The 19,968-nt window shown below is 41.6% G+C and overlaps 1 protein-coding gene across 4 annotated transcripts in view; it reads right to left on the bottom strand.

Annotated features, from left to right (window-relative positions):
- Positions 1-19,968, bottom strand: part of FYTTD1 (forty-two-three domain containing 1) — a 31,649-nt gene that overhangs the window by 3,791 nt on the left and 7,890 nt on the right. For all 4 annotated transcript variants that reach the window (XM_025374940.1, XM_025374938.1, XM_025374941.1 and 1 more), the window contains 6 exons: positions 11,497-11,645; positions 9,955-10,067; positions 7,131-7,227; positions 6,658-6,719; positions 3,739-3,813; positions 2,225-2,351 (listed from right to left, as the gene is read on the bottom strand). In XM_025374940.1, coding sequence (XP_025230725.1) covers positions 2,225-2,351; positions 3,739-3,813; positions 6,658-6,719; positions 7,131-7,227; positions 9,955-10,067; positions 11,497-11,645 — 623 coding nt within the window. The remainder of the gene's footprint in view (positions 1-2,224; positions 2,352-3,738; positions 3,814-6,657; positions 6,720-7,130; positions 7,228-9,954; positions 10,068-11,496; positions 11,646-19,968) is intronic.

The following is a 19,968-nucleotide window of genomic DNA, read 5'->3' as shown; positions in this document are numbered from 1 at the left end:
ACATATTTATTGCCTTCTCATCAGGCTTTGGAACAAGGCACGCCATACAAGTATACATCTTAACCACTTCTACTCAACATTGGACTGGAGGTCCTAGCCACTGTAACAAAGCAAGAAAAGGTTTAAAGATTGGAAATGAATTAGGAGAATGAAACGATTGTTTACACAGAAGATCCTAAGCTGGGCAGCCACAGAAGGCAGGCAGATGGCTTGAGCTTAGGCGTTCAAGACCAGCCTGGGAAATGTAGTGAAACCCTATCTGAAATCCTGTCTCCACAAAAAATATAAAAATTAGCCAAGTGTGGTGTGTGTGCCTGCATCCCCAGGCGTGGTGTGTGTGTGCCTGTATCCCCAGGCGTGGTGGTGTGTGCCTGTATCCCCAGGTGTGGTGGTGTGTGCCTGTACCCCCAGGTGTGGTGGTGTGTGCCTGTACCCCCAGGTGTGGTGGTGTGTGCCTGCATCCCCAGGTGTGATGGTGTGTGCCTGCATCCCCAGGCGTGGTGTGTGTCCCTGTACCCCCAGGCGTGGTGGTGTGTGCCTGTATCCCCAGGTGTGGTGGTGTGTGCCTGTATCCCCAAGTGTGGTGGTGTGTGCCTGCATCCCCAGGCGTGGTGGTGTGTGCCTGCATCCCCAGGTGTGGTGGTGTGTGCCTGCATCCCCAGGCGTGGTGGTGTGTGCCTGTATCCCCAGCTACCCAGGAGGCTGAGGTGGGAGGAAGAATCGTTTGAGCCTGGGAAGTCAAGGCTACAGTGAGCTATGATTATGCCACTGCATTCCAGTCTTGGTGGCAGAGCGAGACCCTGTTTCAAAAAAAAAAAAAAAAAAGGCCTAAGGAATCTACAAAGTCAATACAAAAGTAAGTGAATTTAGCAAGATTACAGGATACAAGGTTAACATGGTTAATACAAAATTGTCAATGTGGTTTTTGACTTTTTTTTTTTGGAGATGAGTATTGCTCTGCTGCCCAGGCTGGAGTGAGTGGCACGATCTCAGCTCACTGCCATCTCTGCCCCCTGGGTTCAAGCAATTCTCCTGCCTCAGCCTCCCTAGTAGCTGGGATGACAAGCACCTGCCACCACACCAGGCTAATTTTTGTATTTTTAATAGAGACAGGATTTCACCATGTTGGCCAGGCTGGTCTCGAACTCCTGACTTCAGGTGATCTGCCCACCTCGGCCTCCCAAAGTGCTGGGAACAGAGGCGTGAGCCACCGCGCCTGGTCGGTTTTGACAATTTTGTTATTAACCTTGTATCCTGTAATCTTGCTAGATGGCTATAGTCAAACAGCAGGTAACAGTGAGTATTGGTGAGGATATAGAGAAATTCAGAACCCTCATAGACGCTGGCGGGAATATAAAGTTGTAGCACAGACTCTTCTAGGGAAAACAGTCCAGCAGTTCCTCAAAAGATTAGATAAAGAGTTACTATAAACCGGCCGGGCGCGGTGGCTCAAGCCTGTAATCCCAGCACTTTGGGAGGCCGAGACGGGCGGATCACAAGGTCAGGAGATCGAGACCATCCTGGCTAACATGGTGAAACCCCGTCTCTACTAAAAATACAAAAAAAAATCTAGCCGGGCGCGGAGGTGGGCGCCTGTGGACCCAGCTACTCGGGAGGCTGAGGCAGGAGAATGCCGTGAACCCGGGAGGTGGAGCTTGCAGTGAGCTGAGATCTGGCCACTGCACTCCAGCCTGGGCGACAGAGCGAGACTCCGTCTCAAAAAACAAACAAACAAACAAACAAACAAACAAAAGAGTTACTATAAACCTAGCAATTCTACTCCTAGGTATTTACCAGGGAGAAATGAAAACAGAGGCTCACACAAAAACTTCTGCGCAAATGCTCAGAGCAGGATTATTCATAGTGTCCGAGGAGTGAAAACACCCAAATACCCATCCAGTAACGAAGGAATAAATAAGATGTGGTATATACATATGATGAACACTGTTCAGCAGGAAAACAAAATTAAATACGGACACAATATAGATGAACCTTGAAAACATTATGCTAAGTGAAACAATTCAGTCACAAATATATACTGTATGATCTGATTTATATGAAATGTCAGAATAGGCAAACTGGCAGACAGAAGTGGGTTAGTGGTTCCCTATGTTTCAGGGGGCAGTTAGGATACCTTGTTTATAATTTACAATTATAATAAATGTTTTGTTAATTAAAATATTCTCAGCAGATGACCCAAGAAAATACAGAAAATGTTTTTTACCTGTTTTCCGACGCTGTTTATGTCAAACTGTAGGGGAACACCTTTAGGAACTTTCCGGGCGTCACTTTGCTCCCGCTTTGTTAAAAATGAAGGTGCAGCAGTGCGAGTTAATCGTGGTTTCTGAGTTCTATTAGAAAAATATTAAAGTATCAGAGCAGCTTAACAATGAAAAGAAAAATAAATTAATTTGGTACTTAAGACATCCTGTACACATGTTCAAATGTATTAGGGCCATTTTGTGTTTTCAAAAAAAAGGTGTCATTGGCTACTCTAAACTAAAATATATCATTGTTCTGAGAATACCTCTTTAAATAGAACTACAAACTTTTCAACAAGTTGGAATGTTTGGTGATTCCTAACTCTTGATCTTCCATTAAAATAAAGCAACCTCTAAAGTCCTAGGCACCCATCCTACACTCTTTTCATTTCAATCATTAAGATGGCTGGATGGCTATGCACTGTGGCTCAGGCCTATAATCCTGGTATTTTGGGAGGCCAAGGCAGGAGGATTGCTTGAGGCCAGGGGTTAGAGATCAGCCTAAGGAACATAGCAAGACCCCACCTGTACAAAAAAATATATAAAATAAATAAAATAAAATTAGCTGGGTGTGGTGGTGCGTGCCTATGTTCCCAGCTACTCGGAGGCTGAGGCAGGAGAATTATTGAAGCCCAGGAATTCGAGGCAGCAGTGAGATATGATGGCACCACTGCACTCCAGCCTGGGCATCAGAGTAGACCTTATCTCTTAAAAAAATCAAAGAGATGCTTGAATAGAACATAAGCTCCATAAATCGACAACGTTTATAAAGCAATAAATTTAAAGAGAAGGTAGGTCTGTATGGTCTGAAAAATAAAGACATCAAAAATATTACAGGCATTGGGGGAAGAAGTAGCATGTATACTGTCATCTCATTTATTATTGTACATAAAAATACACATATTGGGTCAGGTGCAGGGCTCTCGCCTGTAACCTCAGCACTTCGGGAGGCCAAGGTGAGAGGACTGCTTGAGTCTAGGAGTTCAAGACCAGTCTGGGCACAAACAAACAAAAAAGCCAGGTGTGGTGGTGGCACCTGCAGCCCCAGCTACTCAGGACTCATGGTGGTGGCACCTGCAGTCCCAGCTACTCAGGACTGGGGAGGCTGAGGCAGGAGGATTGCTTGAGCTTGGGAGGTCAAGGCTGCAATAAGCCATGATCATGGCACTATACTCCAGCCAGGGTAACAGAGCCAGACTTTGCCCCCAAAAAAGGGTACATATGATATACATGCACATAATTTTTAAAATATTAAAAAACACTGTTCAACGTGGTCATTTAGGGCTGCAGAATCAGGAATCCAGAAAACTCTTCCTTTTAACTTGACATGATACTGTTTCCATATTGTATCACAGGCATTGCTGCTGCTTGGTTTAGCCTCACTTGGACATCACTCTCTGGGCAGAAGTCCAATACTTTCTTATGATCTTGTGTAATGAGAGGTTATAATTTTTGCAAAAAGAAAGAAACAACTTACACTGGGCATTGAACTGCTCCAGGATTGTCAATAGATACAGTCAAAATCCCTCCATTTGTGGTGGAAGTCCGCCATCTAGTATCAAAAAAAATAAAATTCACTAAATGTAAGTTGATAAACCCTATGTATATTCAAAATAAAAATAAACATTTTAAAAGCAGCCATTACTTTTTCTTAGCTTGCAAGAAATAAATACCTAAACCCCACCATGACATAATGAATCAACACCTTGGGTGCAGAACTGGGCATCTGAATTTATTAAACATTTTTCAGTGTGATAAATATATACAAATTTTAAAAGATCAAATAGTACAAAAGAACTTCTAATAAAAAGCAACAGTCCCTCACCCCACTATTCTCCTGCTTTCCATTCCTACTCTCCACAGGCAGCACTTTTAACCTTTGTTTTTACTGCTTGCTGGTTACTTCCAATTCACTAAACAAGATGCTTATGTAGTATAAAACCTTGCTGCGCTGGGCGCAGTGGCTTACACCTGTAATCGCAGCACTTTGGGAGGCCGAGGCAGGTGCATCATGAGGTCAGAAGTCCAAGACCAGCCTGGCCAAGACAGTGAAACCCCATCTCTACTTAAAAAAAAAAATACAAAATTAAGCTGGGCATGGTGGCGGGCACCTGTAATCCCAGCTACTCGGGAGGCTGAGGCACAGAACTGCTTGAACCCAGGAGGGGGAGGTTGCAGTGAACCGAGATTGCGCCATTGTGCATTCTGAGCAACAGAGCGAGGCTCCATCTCAAAAAAAAACTTGCTATGATGAATAGATTTAGTTCATCAAACTATCCTCCAGTTTCCTTACCTACCTTGAAACATTTTGATGGCTATGTCACTACTTCCCTGCCTTTGTAACTTAAAATACTTAAATCTCTGTTTCCTTCAGCAGAATCGCTTGACCCCGCCCCCAGCTCTGTGGGAAAGGACCTCAGTGCCTCTATTCCTTCCTTCCACCTCTGCCCCTTTGTTTGTGCCTCTCACTTTCTGTCAGCTCTTCCTTTATATCCACGAGTCAAAATCGGACACTTACATTACATTCTGTTCTCAAATTAACTATGTTGTGCTTTGACAGGTTGATTCTCAAAGTTCAAAACAAGTAACATTTATATATGATCATGATTATGTAAATATTGTTTTGTTTTTTTTTTTAATTCTTTTTTTTGAGACGGAGTCTCGCTCTGTCACCCAGGCTGGAGTGCAGTGGCCGGATCTCGGCTCACAGCAAGCTCCGCCTCCCGGGTTCACGCCATTCTCCTGCCTCAGGCTCCCGAGTAGCTGGGACTACAGACGCCCGCCACCTCGCCCGGCTAGTTTTTTGTATTTTTTAGTAGAGACGGGGTTTCACCGTGTTAGCCAGGATGGTCTCGATCTCCTGACCTCGTGATCCGCCCGTCTCGGCCTCCCAAAGTGCTGGGATTACAGGCTTGAGCCACCGCGCCCGGCCAATTATGTAAATATTGTTCACTGCAGAAGCAAAAAGGCTACGATTATTCTTTCCTTCCCCATGGTTTCTAATGTCATGACCCCTGTGCTAAAGAATACTACCAGTATCTGTTTCACAGTTTCCTAACACTCCAATTGCTAAAAATCATGCCCCATAGTTTGCATCATATCTGGACCATGACCATGTTTTACAGCCAGCTCTCTGTATCCACAGGTTCTACATCCATGTATTCAATCAATTTCAACCACAGACTGAAAACAATCCATGGATATGGAGGGCCCATTGTAAGGGACTTGAGGATCTGAGGATTTTAATCTCTTCAATGGTCCTGGAACCAATTCCCCTGAGACACAGAAGGCCAACTGTATATATTTTGTTTTCCAAAAAGTAGCCGTAATTTTAAACAGTTAATCTCAAAACCTAATCACACTGATGGAATTAGTATGTTACAACTCACACTCAGGAGGTGTGATTATAACAGGATAAAATAGATTTTCAAAATTTCTTTTATAGGGTTAAGAAAAAAAGACTGTGAAAAGGAAAACTATTGTTTTTAAAGTTGTACAAATTTTCTAAAAGTTGTACTGAATTTTATTCTATTCGTTCCCTAAATAGGTTCATTTGTATGAAAGCAGTTATAGCCAAAAAAGAAAGAAAGAAAAAAAAAGCTGTTTCATTAAAATGGAATAGCCAATAAAAAATAAAAATAATAAAAAACAAGTAATCTACTTGGCACTAAAACTGTTACAATATCGACATGTGAAAACTCAAAAGGATTTTTGGCGAAAATTAACAAAGGACAAAACAGGATTTATTTATTTTAGGTTCAATTTTTTTTTTTTTTTTTTTTTTTTTTTTGAGACGGAGTCTCGCTCTGTCGCCCAGGCTGGAGTGCAGTGGCCGGATCTCAGCTCACTGCAAGCTCCGCCTCCCGGGTTCACGCCATTCTCCGGCCTCAGCCTCCCGAGTAGCTGGGACTACAGGCGCCCGCCACCTCGCCCGGCTAGTTTTTTGTATTTCTTAATAGAGACGGGGTTTCACCCTGTTAGCCAGGATGGTCTCGATCTCCTGACCTCGTGATCCGCCCGTCTCGGCCTCCCAAAGTGCTGGGATTACAGGCTTGAGCCACCGCGCCCGGCCTATTTTAGGTTCAATTTTTAAAATTTTTTTTGGAGACAGTCTCCATAGCCCGAGCTATGCTGCTCAGGCCGGTGTGCAGTGGCGATGCACAGGTGAGATCATGGCACTTCACAGCCTTGAACTCTTGGGCTCGAGCAATTCTCTTGCTTCAGTCTCCCCAACTAGCTGGGACTACAGGTGTGTAGCGCCACTATGCCCGGCTTTCAGGCTCTATTTTATTTTGGGTTTCAATTAATTTCTTCTGGACTGAGGCACATGATAATTTGGGTAGTCAGTATTCTGGGAGTTTTGAAATAACATCTTGAAAAACAAATGGAAACTTACTGACGAGTTCTCTTTGCTACTACATCGTCTAGCAGTTGTTCTGTATTCAACTGGGCCTGAACCTGAAGAGAAAAAAAAAAGCAGTAGGTCCCACAGAAAGCAGAGGATTGAATCCAAAGAGCGATCCTGCTCTAGAACCTTATAACCCAGTGGGGCGTGTGCATGAATGCAGAGAGGCCTGTGCTATTCTGGCAACACTTCCCTGTCGGAATTCCTGTATCAGAACAAGTGGCAAATACAGGTTTATTCCCAAATAACATGTTAAATTATTATAAGACATTGCTATTGAGGGTAAGGACAGGAAATAAAAAACGTACAACAGAAAGAACTAATCTACTGCCATGTTCCTCATATCCTGAACCCAATGCTGCCTGTGACTGAGGCTTACTGAAGATGGCTGCTCAGGATCCTCTTTGGGTTAAAAAAAACAAAACAAAACAAAACAAAACAACACTGCCACAGTTTTTAAATACCTTCAGGCCTCTTCTGAAAAGAAAAGTTGCCTGACGAGTATCTTTCTGATGATTTAATTTATTTCCACTCCTGGTAAAATTAGCTGGAATGTTATTTCTGCAACAAAAACACATATGCCATGCTAAGCCATTTAACTGCTTTCAAACGTCTTGAGGAAAAATAAGCAAAAATAGTTAAATTCATAGGCTGAAAACATGAGGTGCAAGTAACAAACAACTCTGAATTATTTCCTTATTAACATGAAGCTATTGAGATTTGATTAACAAATACCTCCCTCCGAAGCACAGCACATAACCACCTGTTAATTTCGAACCACTTTATCGTCCAAATATTCAATCCTCTAACATTTCATATATCTTCTGAAGACAATAATAATCACATTTTTAGTGCTATTTCCTATATTTGGTGAAAACGTAACTTCACAATTTACAGGATTAGTACAAAGAAAAACTACACATAGGCCAAACTGAAGACCTAAAATAAACTGAAGACCAAAAATAAAGACAAAGGTTTGAAAAATAACATCTCCTCCTCCAGCTTTCTCTTCCTTCCTCACTCAGAAACTGTTATGTATTAACATAAACCATAAAGGCCAGGCATTATGGCTCACACCTGTGATCCCAGCATTTTGGGAGGCTGAGGTGAGTGGATCACTTGAGGTCAGGAGTTTGAGACCAGCCTGGGCAACATGGTGAAATCCTGTCTCTACTAAAAACACAAAAACTAGCCAGCCTTGGTGGCACGCGCTTGTAGTCCCAGCTACTCAGGAGGCTGAAGCATGAGAATTGCTTGAATCAGGGAAGCAGAGGCTGCAGTGGGCCGAGATCACACCACTGCACTCCAGCCCAGCGACAGACTTCATCTCAAAAAATAAATAAACCACAGAAAAACTTATACTCTTCTGTTTCTTGTTCTTTCATGCACAGAACAATGCTGTTAATTATGTTTGACTTTCACCAATTCTTTTTTCTTTTTTTAATTTTACTTTAAGTTCCGAGACACATGTGCTGAACATGCAGGTTTCTTACGTAGGTATATATGCGCCATGGTGGTTTGCTGCACCTAATTTCTTGTTTTCTATAGGAAGTTGGTGAAGTATGAAAAATTAAAATTTCATATTTATGCACTATTCAATCCTCTAATATTCCATGTCTTCAACTGATCTATTGATAAATATGAAACACTATACAAACAAGTGTTCAACAGATTCCTTAGTCTTACCTCCAATCTTTCAGAGATTCAAGTTCAAAATTTCCCTAGCTAACCCAATTAACATGTAAGTCTCATGTAAATGATGGGTTCTTATTTGAGAAGGTACCTCATTATCAAGTGATTCCCAAAAGATGATGGTTAAAACTGCAATTCCAGCCATTACATTTTTTGTTTTGTTTTTTATTTTTTATTTTGTTTGAGACAGTCTCACTGTTACCCAGGCTGGAGTGCAGTGGCACGATCTTGACTCACCGCAATCTCCGCCTCTCAGGTTTAAGCAATTCTCCTGCCTCAGCCTCCCAAATAGCTGGAACTACAGGCATGCACCACCATGTCCAGCTAATTTTTATATTTTTAGTAGAGATGGGGTTTCACCATGTTGGCCAGGCTGGTCTCGAACTCCTGGCCTCAGGTGATCTACACGCCATGGCCTCCCAAAGTGCTGCGAATACAAGCATGAGCCACTGTGCCCAGCCATTGCATTTTTAAAAAACTCCATTCCAGGTTTTGTTTGCTGAATAATCTTCCACGAAAGATAAATAAATAGTACTTGAAACTGAATAAGGAAACTTCACACCTCATTAACTTCATCTACTTTGTCCTTACAGAGAACAGAATGCCGTAACAATAGATCATAATTTTTCTTTTTTTTCAGAGATGGGGGTCTCACTATGTTGCCCAGGTTAGCCCTGAATCCTGGGCTCATGTGATCCTTCTGCCTCAGCCTCTTAAGTAGCTGGGACCACAAGCACATGCCACTGTGCCCAGCTCACAGGCCATAATTTTTGGTTTTTCTTATTCAACTTAGTATAAAAATAATTTCAGTTTAACAAGTGTTCATCAAGAATTCTTCCTTTCTAGTTTGATTTTTCCACAAATAACATACATTGTGATTCAGTGTTCCAGTAAGGGCCATCCAGACTGAGTAACAAATTGAGCTTTCAGAATTCCCAATTTTGAATAATTCCCACTGAGATGTTAAGAGTTCTACCAGGGCTGGGCACAGTGGCACATGCCTGTAATCCCAGCACTTTAGGAGGCTGAGGTGGCAGGATCACTTGAGGCCAGGAATTGAGACCAGCCTAGGAAACAGGGTGAGATCCTGTCTCTACCAAGAAAAAAAAACTAGCAGGGCATGGTGGCATGTATCTGTGGTCCCATCTACTCAGGAGGCTGATGTGGGAGGATCACTTGAGCCCGGGTGGTGGTTGAGGCTCCAGTGAGCAGTGAGCAGTGATGGCGCCACTGCACTCCAGCCTCAGCAATAGAGCGAGAAGACCCTGTCTCAAAAAACACGAAAAAAAAAAAAAGAGAGAGAGTTCTACTAAAGTGATCAGCTTTTGCAATTTTATTCCATGTGTCAAAGAGGTAAAGAAGCAGAGTGATGCTTTTTAAAAAGCTTATATTGGTTAAATTCATCAGTAAGAATTCATCTAATAAACGAGCTATTACTGGATACATCCATGTGGATGTTCAGATAGACATCCCAAACATCTGTCTTGAAAATGACCAGGTAACTAAAAAAATCACTGCAAATCTATTCTTCACACCACTTAATGCAAGAAGTGTTTTTTAATGCAAAATAACACATCATCATATTTGAGTACTTACTTTCTGTTTAGCTGGTTAGGTCTCTTGAGAACTGCCACTGGTTTCCTCTGCCCTTCATTTTGTCTCAGAAGGTTTGCCTTCCTTTTTAACACTGGAAAATATTGTTCTATATTCTATCAGAAGGCAAGAAACTATGTTAATCAAATTGCATTTTTCTATATACCCTACTACAATAAACATTTCTGATGCAGAATGAACAGGGATTGACAACAGCTTGAATGTGTAGATAAGGGAGATGGAGAAACAGCTTGAAAATTTACAGCCTAAGCGATTGGAAAGATGAAAACCCCACATTATATTTAAAATATGTGAGGTACTCAGGGGACCCACAGGTGATGGGGAATTGTGGCTCCGCAACTCAAGAGAAGAATCAGAGGGCCAGAGATATAAATTAGGGAATAATTTATATAAACATGATTTTTGATACTAATAGATTTTAAAAAGCCAAGTTCCAAAACAAATGCCGAAAACAAGAAAAAGCGGGGAAGTCATGACAGCAAAGGAGCTGGAATAGACATGGTCAGAGGCAAAAAGTACCATAAAAAACAAAAGCACATGAAACACCCTCTTTTTCTTCCTCCACATATGTAAATTAAATCCACCATTAAAGCCTAATTCAGATATCCATATTGTCCATAAAGACTTCTCGAAAGTTCTTGACAAATATGAACCTTATCTTATACTTTATCTGGATTTCTCTGTTAAGTATATGAGAAGTACTTCATAAATATCCACTGACTGACTCACATTAAAAAGTCTTAATTTGGTCAGGCACGGCAGCTCACGCCTTTAATCCCCGCACTTTGGGAGGCTGAGGCAGGTGGATCACGAGGTCAGGAGTTTGAGACCAGCCTGGCCAACATGGTGAAACCCCGTCTCTACTAAAAATACAAAAATTAGCCAGTCATGGTGGCACACACATGTAGTCCCAGCTACTCAGGAGGCTGAGGCAGGAGAATTTCCTGAACCCAGGAGGCGGAGGTTGCAGTGAGCCGAGATTGCACCACTGCACTCCAGCCTGGGCGACAGAGTGAGACTCTATCCCCCCCCTGCAAAAAAAACCTCAATTTTCGGCCACGCATGGTGGCTCACGCCTGTAATACCAGCATTTTGGGAGGCAGAGGCGGGCAGATCACTTGAGGTCAGGAGTTCCAAGACTAGCCTGGCCAACAAGGTGAAACCCCATCTCTACTAAAAATACAAAAATTAGCCAGGCGTGGTGGCACACACTTGTAATCCCAGCTACTCAGAAGGCTGAGCCAAGATCACGTCACTGCACTCCAGTTGGGTAACAGAGCAAGGCTCTATCTACATATAAAAAACAAAAAACAAACAAACAAAAAACTTACTTATATTTGAGAATGTGGAAATTTAGGTATTCTTTATGAATGGCAGTGATTTTTATTCAGATATTAAATTTGATATATCAGTCCCAAAGTACTATATAAAAACAAATAAAATTTTCTGTTAAGCTTATTCACAGAAATGTTAGTACAAATAAAGGAAAAGGACATCTAATCCAGGATTAAGCCATCATCCTACCTTGTCACTTAGAGGTGGACGATTCATAGGACTAATTCCTTTTCGAATTCCAGTTGTTTTCCTAGCTGCAAGGCCAGTGATAACTCCATTAGGACGTCTCTTTCCAGGCATGGCTCTTCCTCTACGATTCAGACTAGTCTTACCAAAACCTAGAGGAAGCAAAAAGAGAAGAAAATGTCAATTTAACAATTCAGCTGGGAGGGTCACAGGATATTCTATTTTCCAAGGAAGGGGGAAGTTATGAACATTTATTATGTTATGATTTATGTTTTTTAAATTACGTAAGATATGTCATTTTAAAAAGCAATCTGTTGCATTGGGAAGTGTTCTGTGACTATACCGGACTGTAAATAACTAGAGGATTCGCACATGTGGCCATACTCTTTCGTCATTAGTTTCTCAACAAACAGGACAGTCCAGAGTCTTTACCTGTGCACTAGGGTCGATACTAACCATCTGTGGTTACTACTGAGTACTTGAAGTTAAGTACTAGTCTGAATCGAGGTATTTCAAGGTAAAATATTTCACTATATGATTTATATAAAATCATCAGTGAAATATTTTAGAGATACTCGGCGAAATAAAATATATTCATATGTGCTCAATCTTTATTGAACAACGCTGATGTAGAGTGGAATCACTATCTCATTTCCAATTTACTTATGACAGCACATTGCCATCTGGCTTCACTTTCAGCCCTACTCCATTCAAATCACTTTTGCTAAGTCGCCAGTGCCAATAGACACATTTTAATCTGTGGCATGTGACATTACCAACTTTGGTTTTCCATTATATATCTTACCTATTTGAATACTTTTTCTAGGCTGGGCACAGTGGCTCATGCCTGTAATCCCAGCACTTGGGAGGCCGAGGCAAAAGGATCCCTTGAGCTCAGGAGTTTAAGACCAGCCTGGGCAACATAGTGAGGCCTCACCTCTAAAAATTAGTTGGGCATGGTAGCACACGCCTATAGTCCCAGCTACTCAGGAGGCTGGGGTGAGAGGATTGCTTGAGTCCAGGAGCTCTAGGCTACAACAGAGTGAGACCCTGTCTCCAAAAAATAAATAGATTAAAAAAATAAATAAATATATAAATAAGTAAATACTTTTTTCTAGTTAAAAAAAAAATAGGGGCCGGGTGTGGTGACTCACGCCTGTAATCCCAGCACTCTGGGAGGCCGAGGAGGGTGAATCACGAAGTCGGGAGATCAAGACCATCCTGGCTAACACTGTGAAACCCATTTCTACTAAAAATACACAAAATTAGCTGGGCGTGGTGGCATGCACCTGTAGTCCCAGGTAATAGGGAGGCTGAGGCAGGAGGATCACTTGAGTTTGGGAAGCAGAGGTTACAGTGAGCTGAGATCACACTGTACTCCAGCCTAGGGTGACAGAGCGAGATCCTGTCTCTCTCACACACACACACACCCTGTCTCAAACACACACACACCCCTATATTGTGAAAATATTATCCCATGTTTTTGATATACTTTTATTGAATTACTTTTTAATATGCCATACTTGATCCAACCAACTTTAGAGTAATCATTTCAGTTAGTTCTAATTATAAATAATATCACAATGGAACCATAGATATATTTTTAAACACATCCACGATTATTTTCTGAAGATGTGAGTTTCTAGAAGGTGAAATGTTAGTTAAACAGTAAAGCAAACTCTTTTTTTTCTTTGAGACGGAGTTTCACTCTGTCCCCCAGGCTGGAGTGCAATGGCGTGATCTCAGCTCACTGCAACCTCCACCTCCCAGGTTCAAACAATTCTCCTGCCTCAGCCTCCCTAGTAGCTGGGATTACAGGCACACACCACCACACCCAGTTATATTTTTGTATTTTTAGTAGAGACGGGGTTTCACCATGTTGGTCAGGCTGGTCTCAAACTCCTGACCTCAGATGATCTGCCTGCCTTGACTTCCCAAAGTGCTGGAGTTACAGGCGTGAGCCACCACAGCTGGCTTAAAGTTTTTAGTTTTTAAATCAATTTATTGCTGCCCTACGTGTGGTTTCCTTCTGAAATTGCAACCAGATGAAGATTAAAGCATATTGGGAAAAACTGTACATTAAAACTAATTCCAATATAGAATGACTTGCTATTTGTGTTAAATAACATGACAGCTACCCTTCACTGTCCTAGGCACTGTGCTGAGTACCCTAATTCGTACGGTAAGCTGAGCTGAGCGCTGTAATTCGTATGAAAATCTGAGCTGAGCACTATAATTCGTATGATAATCTGAGCTGAGCGCTGTAATTCGTACGGTAAGCTGAGCTGAGCGCTGTAATTTGTATGAAAATCTGAGCTCAGCGCTGTAATTTGTAAGAAAATCTGAGCTGAGCACTATAATTCCTATGATAATCTGATAAGACTGATGCTAAAGATCTTTCTTGAGAAAGGAAGAAACTGGAAAATATTCCAAAAGAACGAGTGAGTTTGTAGGGCAAAAAAAAAGATTAAAAGGAGGAGGAACCCATTATTATACCGAAATTTTAGGACTAGATGAGAAAGACTGACAAGAGTCTCTCATAAATAGCAATCAAATGGATTAAAACAAGATCTTAAGTATGAAATAAGGTTGGGTACCGCAGCTCACGCCTGTAATTCCAACACTTAGTGAGGATGAGGCTGGTGGATCATTTGAGGTCAGGAGTTCGAGACCAGCCTGGCCAACATGGTGAAACCTCGTCTCTACTAGAAATACAAAAATTAGCTGCCAGGCGTGGTGGTGGGCGCCTGTAATCCCAGCTACTCAGGAGGCTGAGGCATGAGAATCGCTTGAACCTGGGAGGCAGAGGTTGCAGTGAGCCGAGATCGCACTACCACACTCCAGCCTGGGCGATGGAGCCAGACTCCATCTCAAAAAACAAAAAATAAATAAAAATAAAATAAACAAGTATGGAATACATCTCTATCCCTTGGTGCTATTTCTATTGATAGTACAGTACATTGTTCCCATACTTATCAATCTTTCTACTGTCTTTTTTTTCTCTTATCCATGGTGTTGCCTTTTTTGGTTTGTTTTTTTTGAGATAGAGTCTCGCTTTGTCATCCAGGCTGGAGTACAGTGGCCGATCTCAGCTCACTGCAAGCTCCGCCTCCCAGGTTCAAGAGATTCTCCTGCCTCAGCATCCCAAGTAGCTGGGACTACAGGTGCCACCACCACACCCGGCTAATTTTTGTATTTTTAGTAGAGATAGGATTTCACTGTGTTGGCCAGGCTGGTCTTGAACTCCTGACCTCGTGATCCACCCACCTCGGTTTCCCAAAGTTCTGGGATTACTGGCATGAGCCATGGCGCCTGACCTCCTCCTCTACTTTCTAATCAGGCCTATGTGATTCGTTCTCCCACCTTTCTACCTTTGAACAAACTTCATTAGCTGTATGTTTTAGCAATGATTGTATTTTTCACCCTTTCATTGTCACATTACATAAAGCAAGAAAGATCTATACATACTGCCCCAATTATCTCCCCTCCCCTCTTATGCTCTGTGACTGTCTTATATTCTAAAAAGCACTATGAAGGGGTACTAAAGACATCATCCAATGCAACAGTCTTTTCTTAGTTTTCATTCATTTAGTCTCTCTGCAGCATTCCAGAGTACCCACATTCTCAATGTACTACAACTACCACCCTTTATGAAGACCTTTCTGCATTTTCAGCTCCACCACAGCAGTAGTTTAATACTAGTTAGGTATCAGAATCATCCATGAAGCTTAAAAAAAGTTCCCTACCTCTACAGGTTCCGGTTCAGTAGAAATAAAGTACAGCCAGAGCATCTATTTCATAAAGCTCCACAGGTGCAACTACGGTTGATAACAACTAAAACTAGAGAAAGACATTTTCATCTTTCTTTTAAATCCCAAGACTAATCTATTCATGAGTTTCTTTCCACATACATCATATGCCTCAATAATTTCAGGAGCCTTACCATCTAAATAAAGATTTGAGGGATTTTCTGGGAACTGTCACATCCTAGGGTATATGTAATCATATTATTGGCTCCTTTCCAAAGCAACATACAAATATTCCCATCTCTTCTACTTCTAATAAGAACAGCATTCTCAAACTTTTCAGTCTCGGTACCTCTTTACACTCTTTCTTTTTTTTTTGTAGAGACGGGGTCTCCCTATGTTGCCCACGTTGGTCCTGAAGTCCTTGGCTTAAGCAATCCTCCTGCTTTGGCCTCCCAAAGTGCTGGGATTACAAGCACAAACCTCTTCATATGCTTAAAAATTGAGGACTCCAAAGTTTTTGTTTCTGTGGGTTTTATTTACTGCAATTAAAATAAAACCTTTTTTTTTTTTTTTTTTTAAGACAACAGTCTCACTCTGTCACCCAGGCTAGAGTGCAATGGCATGATCTCAGCTCACTGCAACCTCTGCCTCCCCAGTTCAAGCAATTCTCCTGCCTCAGCCTCCTGAGGAGCTGGGATTACAGGTATGTGCCACCACACCCGGCTAACTGTTGTATTTTTAGTAGAGACGAGGTTTCACCATGTTGGTCAGGCTGGTCTCAAACTCCTGACTTCAGGTGATCCACCAGCCTCATCCTCACTAAGTGTTGGAATTACAGGCGTGAGCTGCGGTACCCAACCTTATTTCATACTTAAGATCTTGTTTTAATCCATTTGATTAATGCCCACCTTGGGCTCCCAAAGTGCTGGGATTACAGGGGTGAGCCACCACACCTGGCCATAATAAAAACTATTAATAAGATAGTTAAAAACCATTTCACTTAATAATAATAAACTCATTACACATAGGGTACACATCTCTTTTTAAATGAAAAATAACAAATTTTAACTTTTATTTTAAGGTTGGGGTACATGTGCAGGATGTGCAGGTTTGTTACATACGTAAACATGTATCACAGGGGTTTGCTGTACAGATTATTCCATCACTGAGGTATTAAGCCTGGTATCCATTAGTTGTTTTTCTGTGTGTGTGTGTGTGTGTGTGTGTGTGTGTGTGTTTGGAGACAGAGTCTTGTTCTGTCTCTCAGGATGGAGTGCAGTGGCCGGATCTCAGCTCACTGCAAGCTCCATCTCCCGGGTTCACGCCTTTCTCCTGCCTCAGCCTCCCGAGTAGCTGGGACTACAGGCGCCCACCACCACACCCGGCTAGTTTTTTGTATTTTTAGTAGAGACAGGGTTTCACCGTGTTAGCCAGGACGGTCTCGATCTCCTGATCTCATGATCCACCTGCCTCGGCCTCCCAAAGTGCTGGGATTACAGGCATGAGCCACCGCGCCTGGCCTTTTTTATTTTTGAGACAGAGTCTCGCTCTGTCACTCAACCAGGCTGGAGTGCAGTGGTGTGATCTCGGCTCACTACAACCTCCGCCTCCCAGGTTCAAGTTATTCTCCTGCCTCAGCCTCCCGAGTAGCTGGGACGACAGGTGCCCACCACCATGTCCAGCTAATTTTTATATTTTTAGTAGAGACGGGGTTTCACCATATTGGCCAGGCTGCTCTTGAACTCCTGACCTTGTGATCTGCCCGTCTCGGCCTCCCAAAGTGCTGGGATTACAGGCTGAGCCACTGCGCCTGGCCTAGTTATTTTTATTTTCTGAAACAAACAAAAATATTTAGTAAGAAGAGTGTTGTTGTTTTTGGATCTCCTTGGTGTTTGCCTTAATAGAAGATTCTCACTAGATTCTCACAACTGCTTGTTAAGGACTAAATGTTTGTAGTTCTCCAAAATTCACATGTTGAAGTACTAACACTTAATATGATGGTATTAACAGGTGAGGGCTTTGGGAGGTAAATCATGAGGATGGAGCCATCGTGAACGGGATTAGTGTCCTTACAAAAGTGACCCTGGAGAGCTCTCCAGCCTTCTTTCTGCCACACAAGGATACCACAAGAAGTCCAAAGTCCGCAACCTGGAAAAGAACCCTCACCAGAATCTGACCTTGCTGACATCCTGACCTTGAACTGCTAATCTCCAAAACTGTGCAATATAAACTTCTGTTGCTTATAAGCTACCTAGTCTACGGTACTTTGTTACAGCCCACTGAACTAAGATCCTGCTTTTGCATTCTATCTACTTTAATTATCAGATATCGTGTAGACTCCAGAAAAGCCTACTGTACATTCCTGAGAGAGCAAGAGTGAAAATACAATTAATGCCTTAGTATTAATATTAAATTAGTTTTGATCTTGTGGATCCCCCATGTCTTAGGGATCCCCAAGGGTCCCTGATGACATTTTGAGAACAACTCTATACATTCTACCACTGAAGAACACTCTATACACTCTACCACTGAAGAACACTCTATACATTCTACCACTGAAGAACACTCTATACACTCTACCACTGAAGAACACTCTATACCCTCTACCACTGAAGAACACTCTATACACTCTACCACTGAAGAACACTCTATACACTCTACCACTGAAGAACACTCTATACATTCCTCCACTGAAGAACACTCTATACACTCTACCACTGAAGAACACTCTATACATTCTACCACTGAAGAACAACTCTATACATTCTACCACTGAAGAACACTCTATACATTCCTCCACTGAAGAACACTCTATACATTCTACCACTGAAGAACACTCTATACATTCCTCCACTGAAGAACACTCTATACATTCTACCACTGAAGAACACCTGGGTAGTTTCTCCAAGTATTTACTGAGTGCCTAAATTATTATTCACACATGAAGTTAGAAAGATTTCATTCACTGACTTGTTCCACCATCAGAAATCATACTGCGGATCTGCAAAGAGATCTCTGTCCTAATTATTTCTCTTACCTCAAGCTAACATCTTCATTGACATTACAAAGTGGAAATCTGAACTTTTTCCTAGCCAATCAGAATTTAAGACAATCTTCTATCTCTGTACATTCAGTAACAGTGGCTGCTGTTCTATTTTAGCCCCTGTCACATGTAAGCAATAAACATACAAGGACAAGCTCAATCTTATGAAATCCTAAGCTGCCCCTAGATATCATTTATTTCAAGGCTCAGATCACAACATCCATAAAAGAAAAGCTTTTCTGATCCTTCATGGACCAGCTCACATTTCACCTTATTCATGAAATCACTCCTGATCTTCTTAGTACAAAATCTCTAAAGTCCTATAATACTATTTGAATTTCTCTTATGACATTTCTCCCGTACTACCTTTTCCATCTTATCTCTAACACTGGAAATTAATTCCTTGAAGTAGAAGACCATATCTTTATATAACCCTAGGACCCAATCAGGTTAGAGTATCTATCAAGTATTTAACACTGAAATATATTAATGTTAAATATTTGATAAACATTAATTAATGAATATATTTCTGGCTTCTATGAACTCTCAACAGTTATTTTAAAAACAAAGAATACAAAAACAAACAAATAATACAAAAAATACATAGTATGTTCAATAACGTTTATAAGAAATATTTAGGCTGGGCACAGTGGCTTACTCCTGTAATCCCAGCCCTCTGGGCGGCCAAGGCAGGAGGCCAAGGCAGGTGGATCACCTGAGGTTGGGAGTTCCAGACCAGCCTGAACAATATGGAGAAACACCATCTCTCCTAAAAATACAAAATTAGCTGGGCGTGGTGGCGCATGCCTGTAATCTCAGCTAGTTGGGAGACTGAGGCAGGAAAATCGCTTGAATCTGGGAGGTGGAGGCTGCAGTGAGCCAAGATCGCGCCATTGCACTCCAGCCTGGGCAACAAGAGCGAAACTCCATCTCAAAGAAAAAATGTAAATATAAATCACTGGAACTAAACTTCATTTGCTACAGTTAAATACCTGTCATGAAATTCACTCCTTTAGGTTCAACTATTCAAAAAATTATTACAGATGAATAGTTTCTTTTTAGGGCCCAATCTCAGTTATATGTACTTTTCTTGAGACAGAGTCTCATGCTGGAGTGCTGTGGTACCATCATGGCTCACTGTGGCCTTGATCTCCTAGGCTCAAGCCATCTTCCCACCTCAGCCTCCCAAGTGGCTGGGACCAGAAGGAGGTCCCAGGTTACCACACCTGGCTAATTTTTAAAATTTTTTGTAGAGACAGGGTCTCCCTGTGTTGCCCAAGCTGGTCTCAGATTCCTGGATTCAACTGATCTTCCCAAAGTTCTGGGATTACAGGCATGAACCACTGTGCTAGGCTTCAGTTATACATATTTTGAGGATACAATGGGATATTAGCTGTAAACACAGAATTATGTTCAACCTACTGGAGATTATTTTTATGTTTTTCAACATATAGAATAAAAATCAATTTGGAAGTTAGTTTGTCAAACATATTTTCACATATCTGAAAAAGGTTTAGTTCTTTTATTTGAACAAAGATTTATTCTAAAATTCTGATATTGCTGATAAAGAAGTTAACAAGCCATATATATTAGTGTTCAATTACGGCCTACAATCGAGATGGTTATAAATAATATAAATACAAAAATGGTTATATATATATAATGGCAATATATAATGGTTAT

This window comes from Theropithecus gelada, chromosome 2 (assembly GCF_003255815.1).
Source record: "Theropithecus gelada isolate Dixy chromosome 2, Tgel_1.0, whole genome shotgun sequence".
NCBI classification, from domain to species: domain Eukaryota; kingdom Metazoa; phylum Chordata; class Mammalia; order Primates; family Cercopithecidae; genus Theropithecus; species Theropithecus gelada.
The sequence above is the reverse complement of the archived record's forward strand: the minus strand, read 5'-3'. Positions and strand labels throughout refer to the sequence as shown.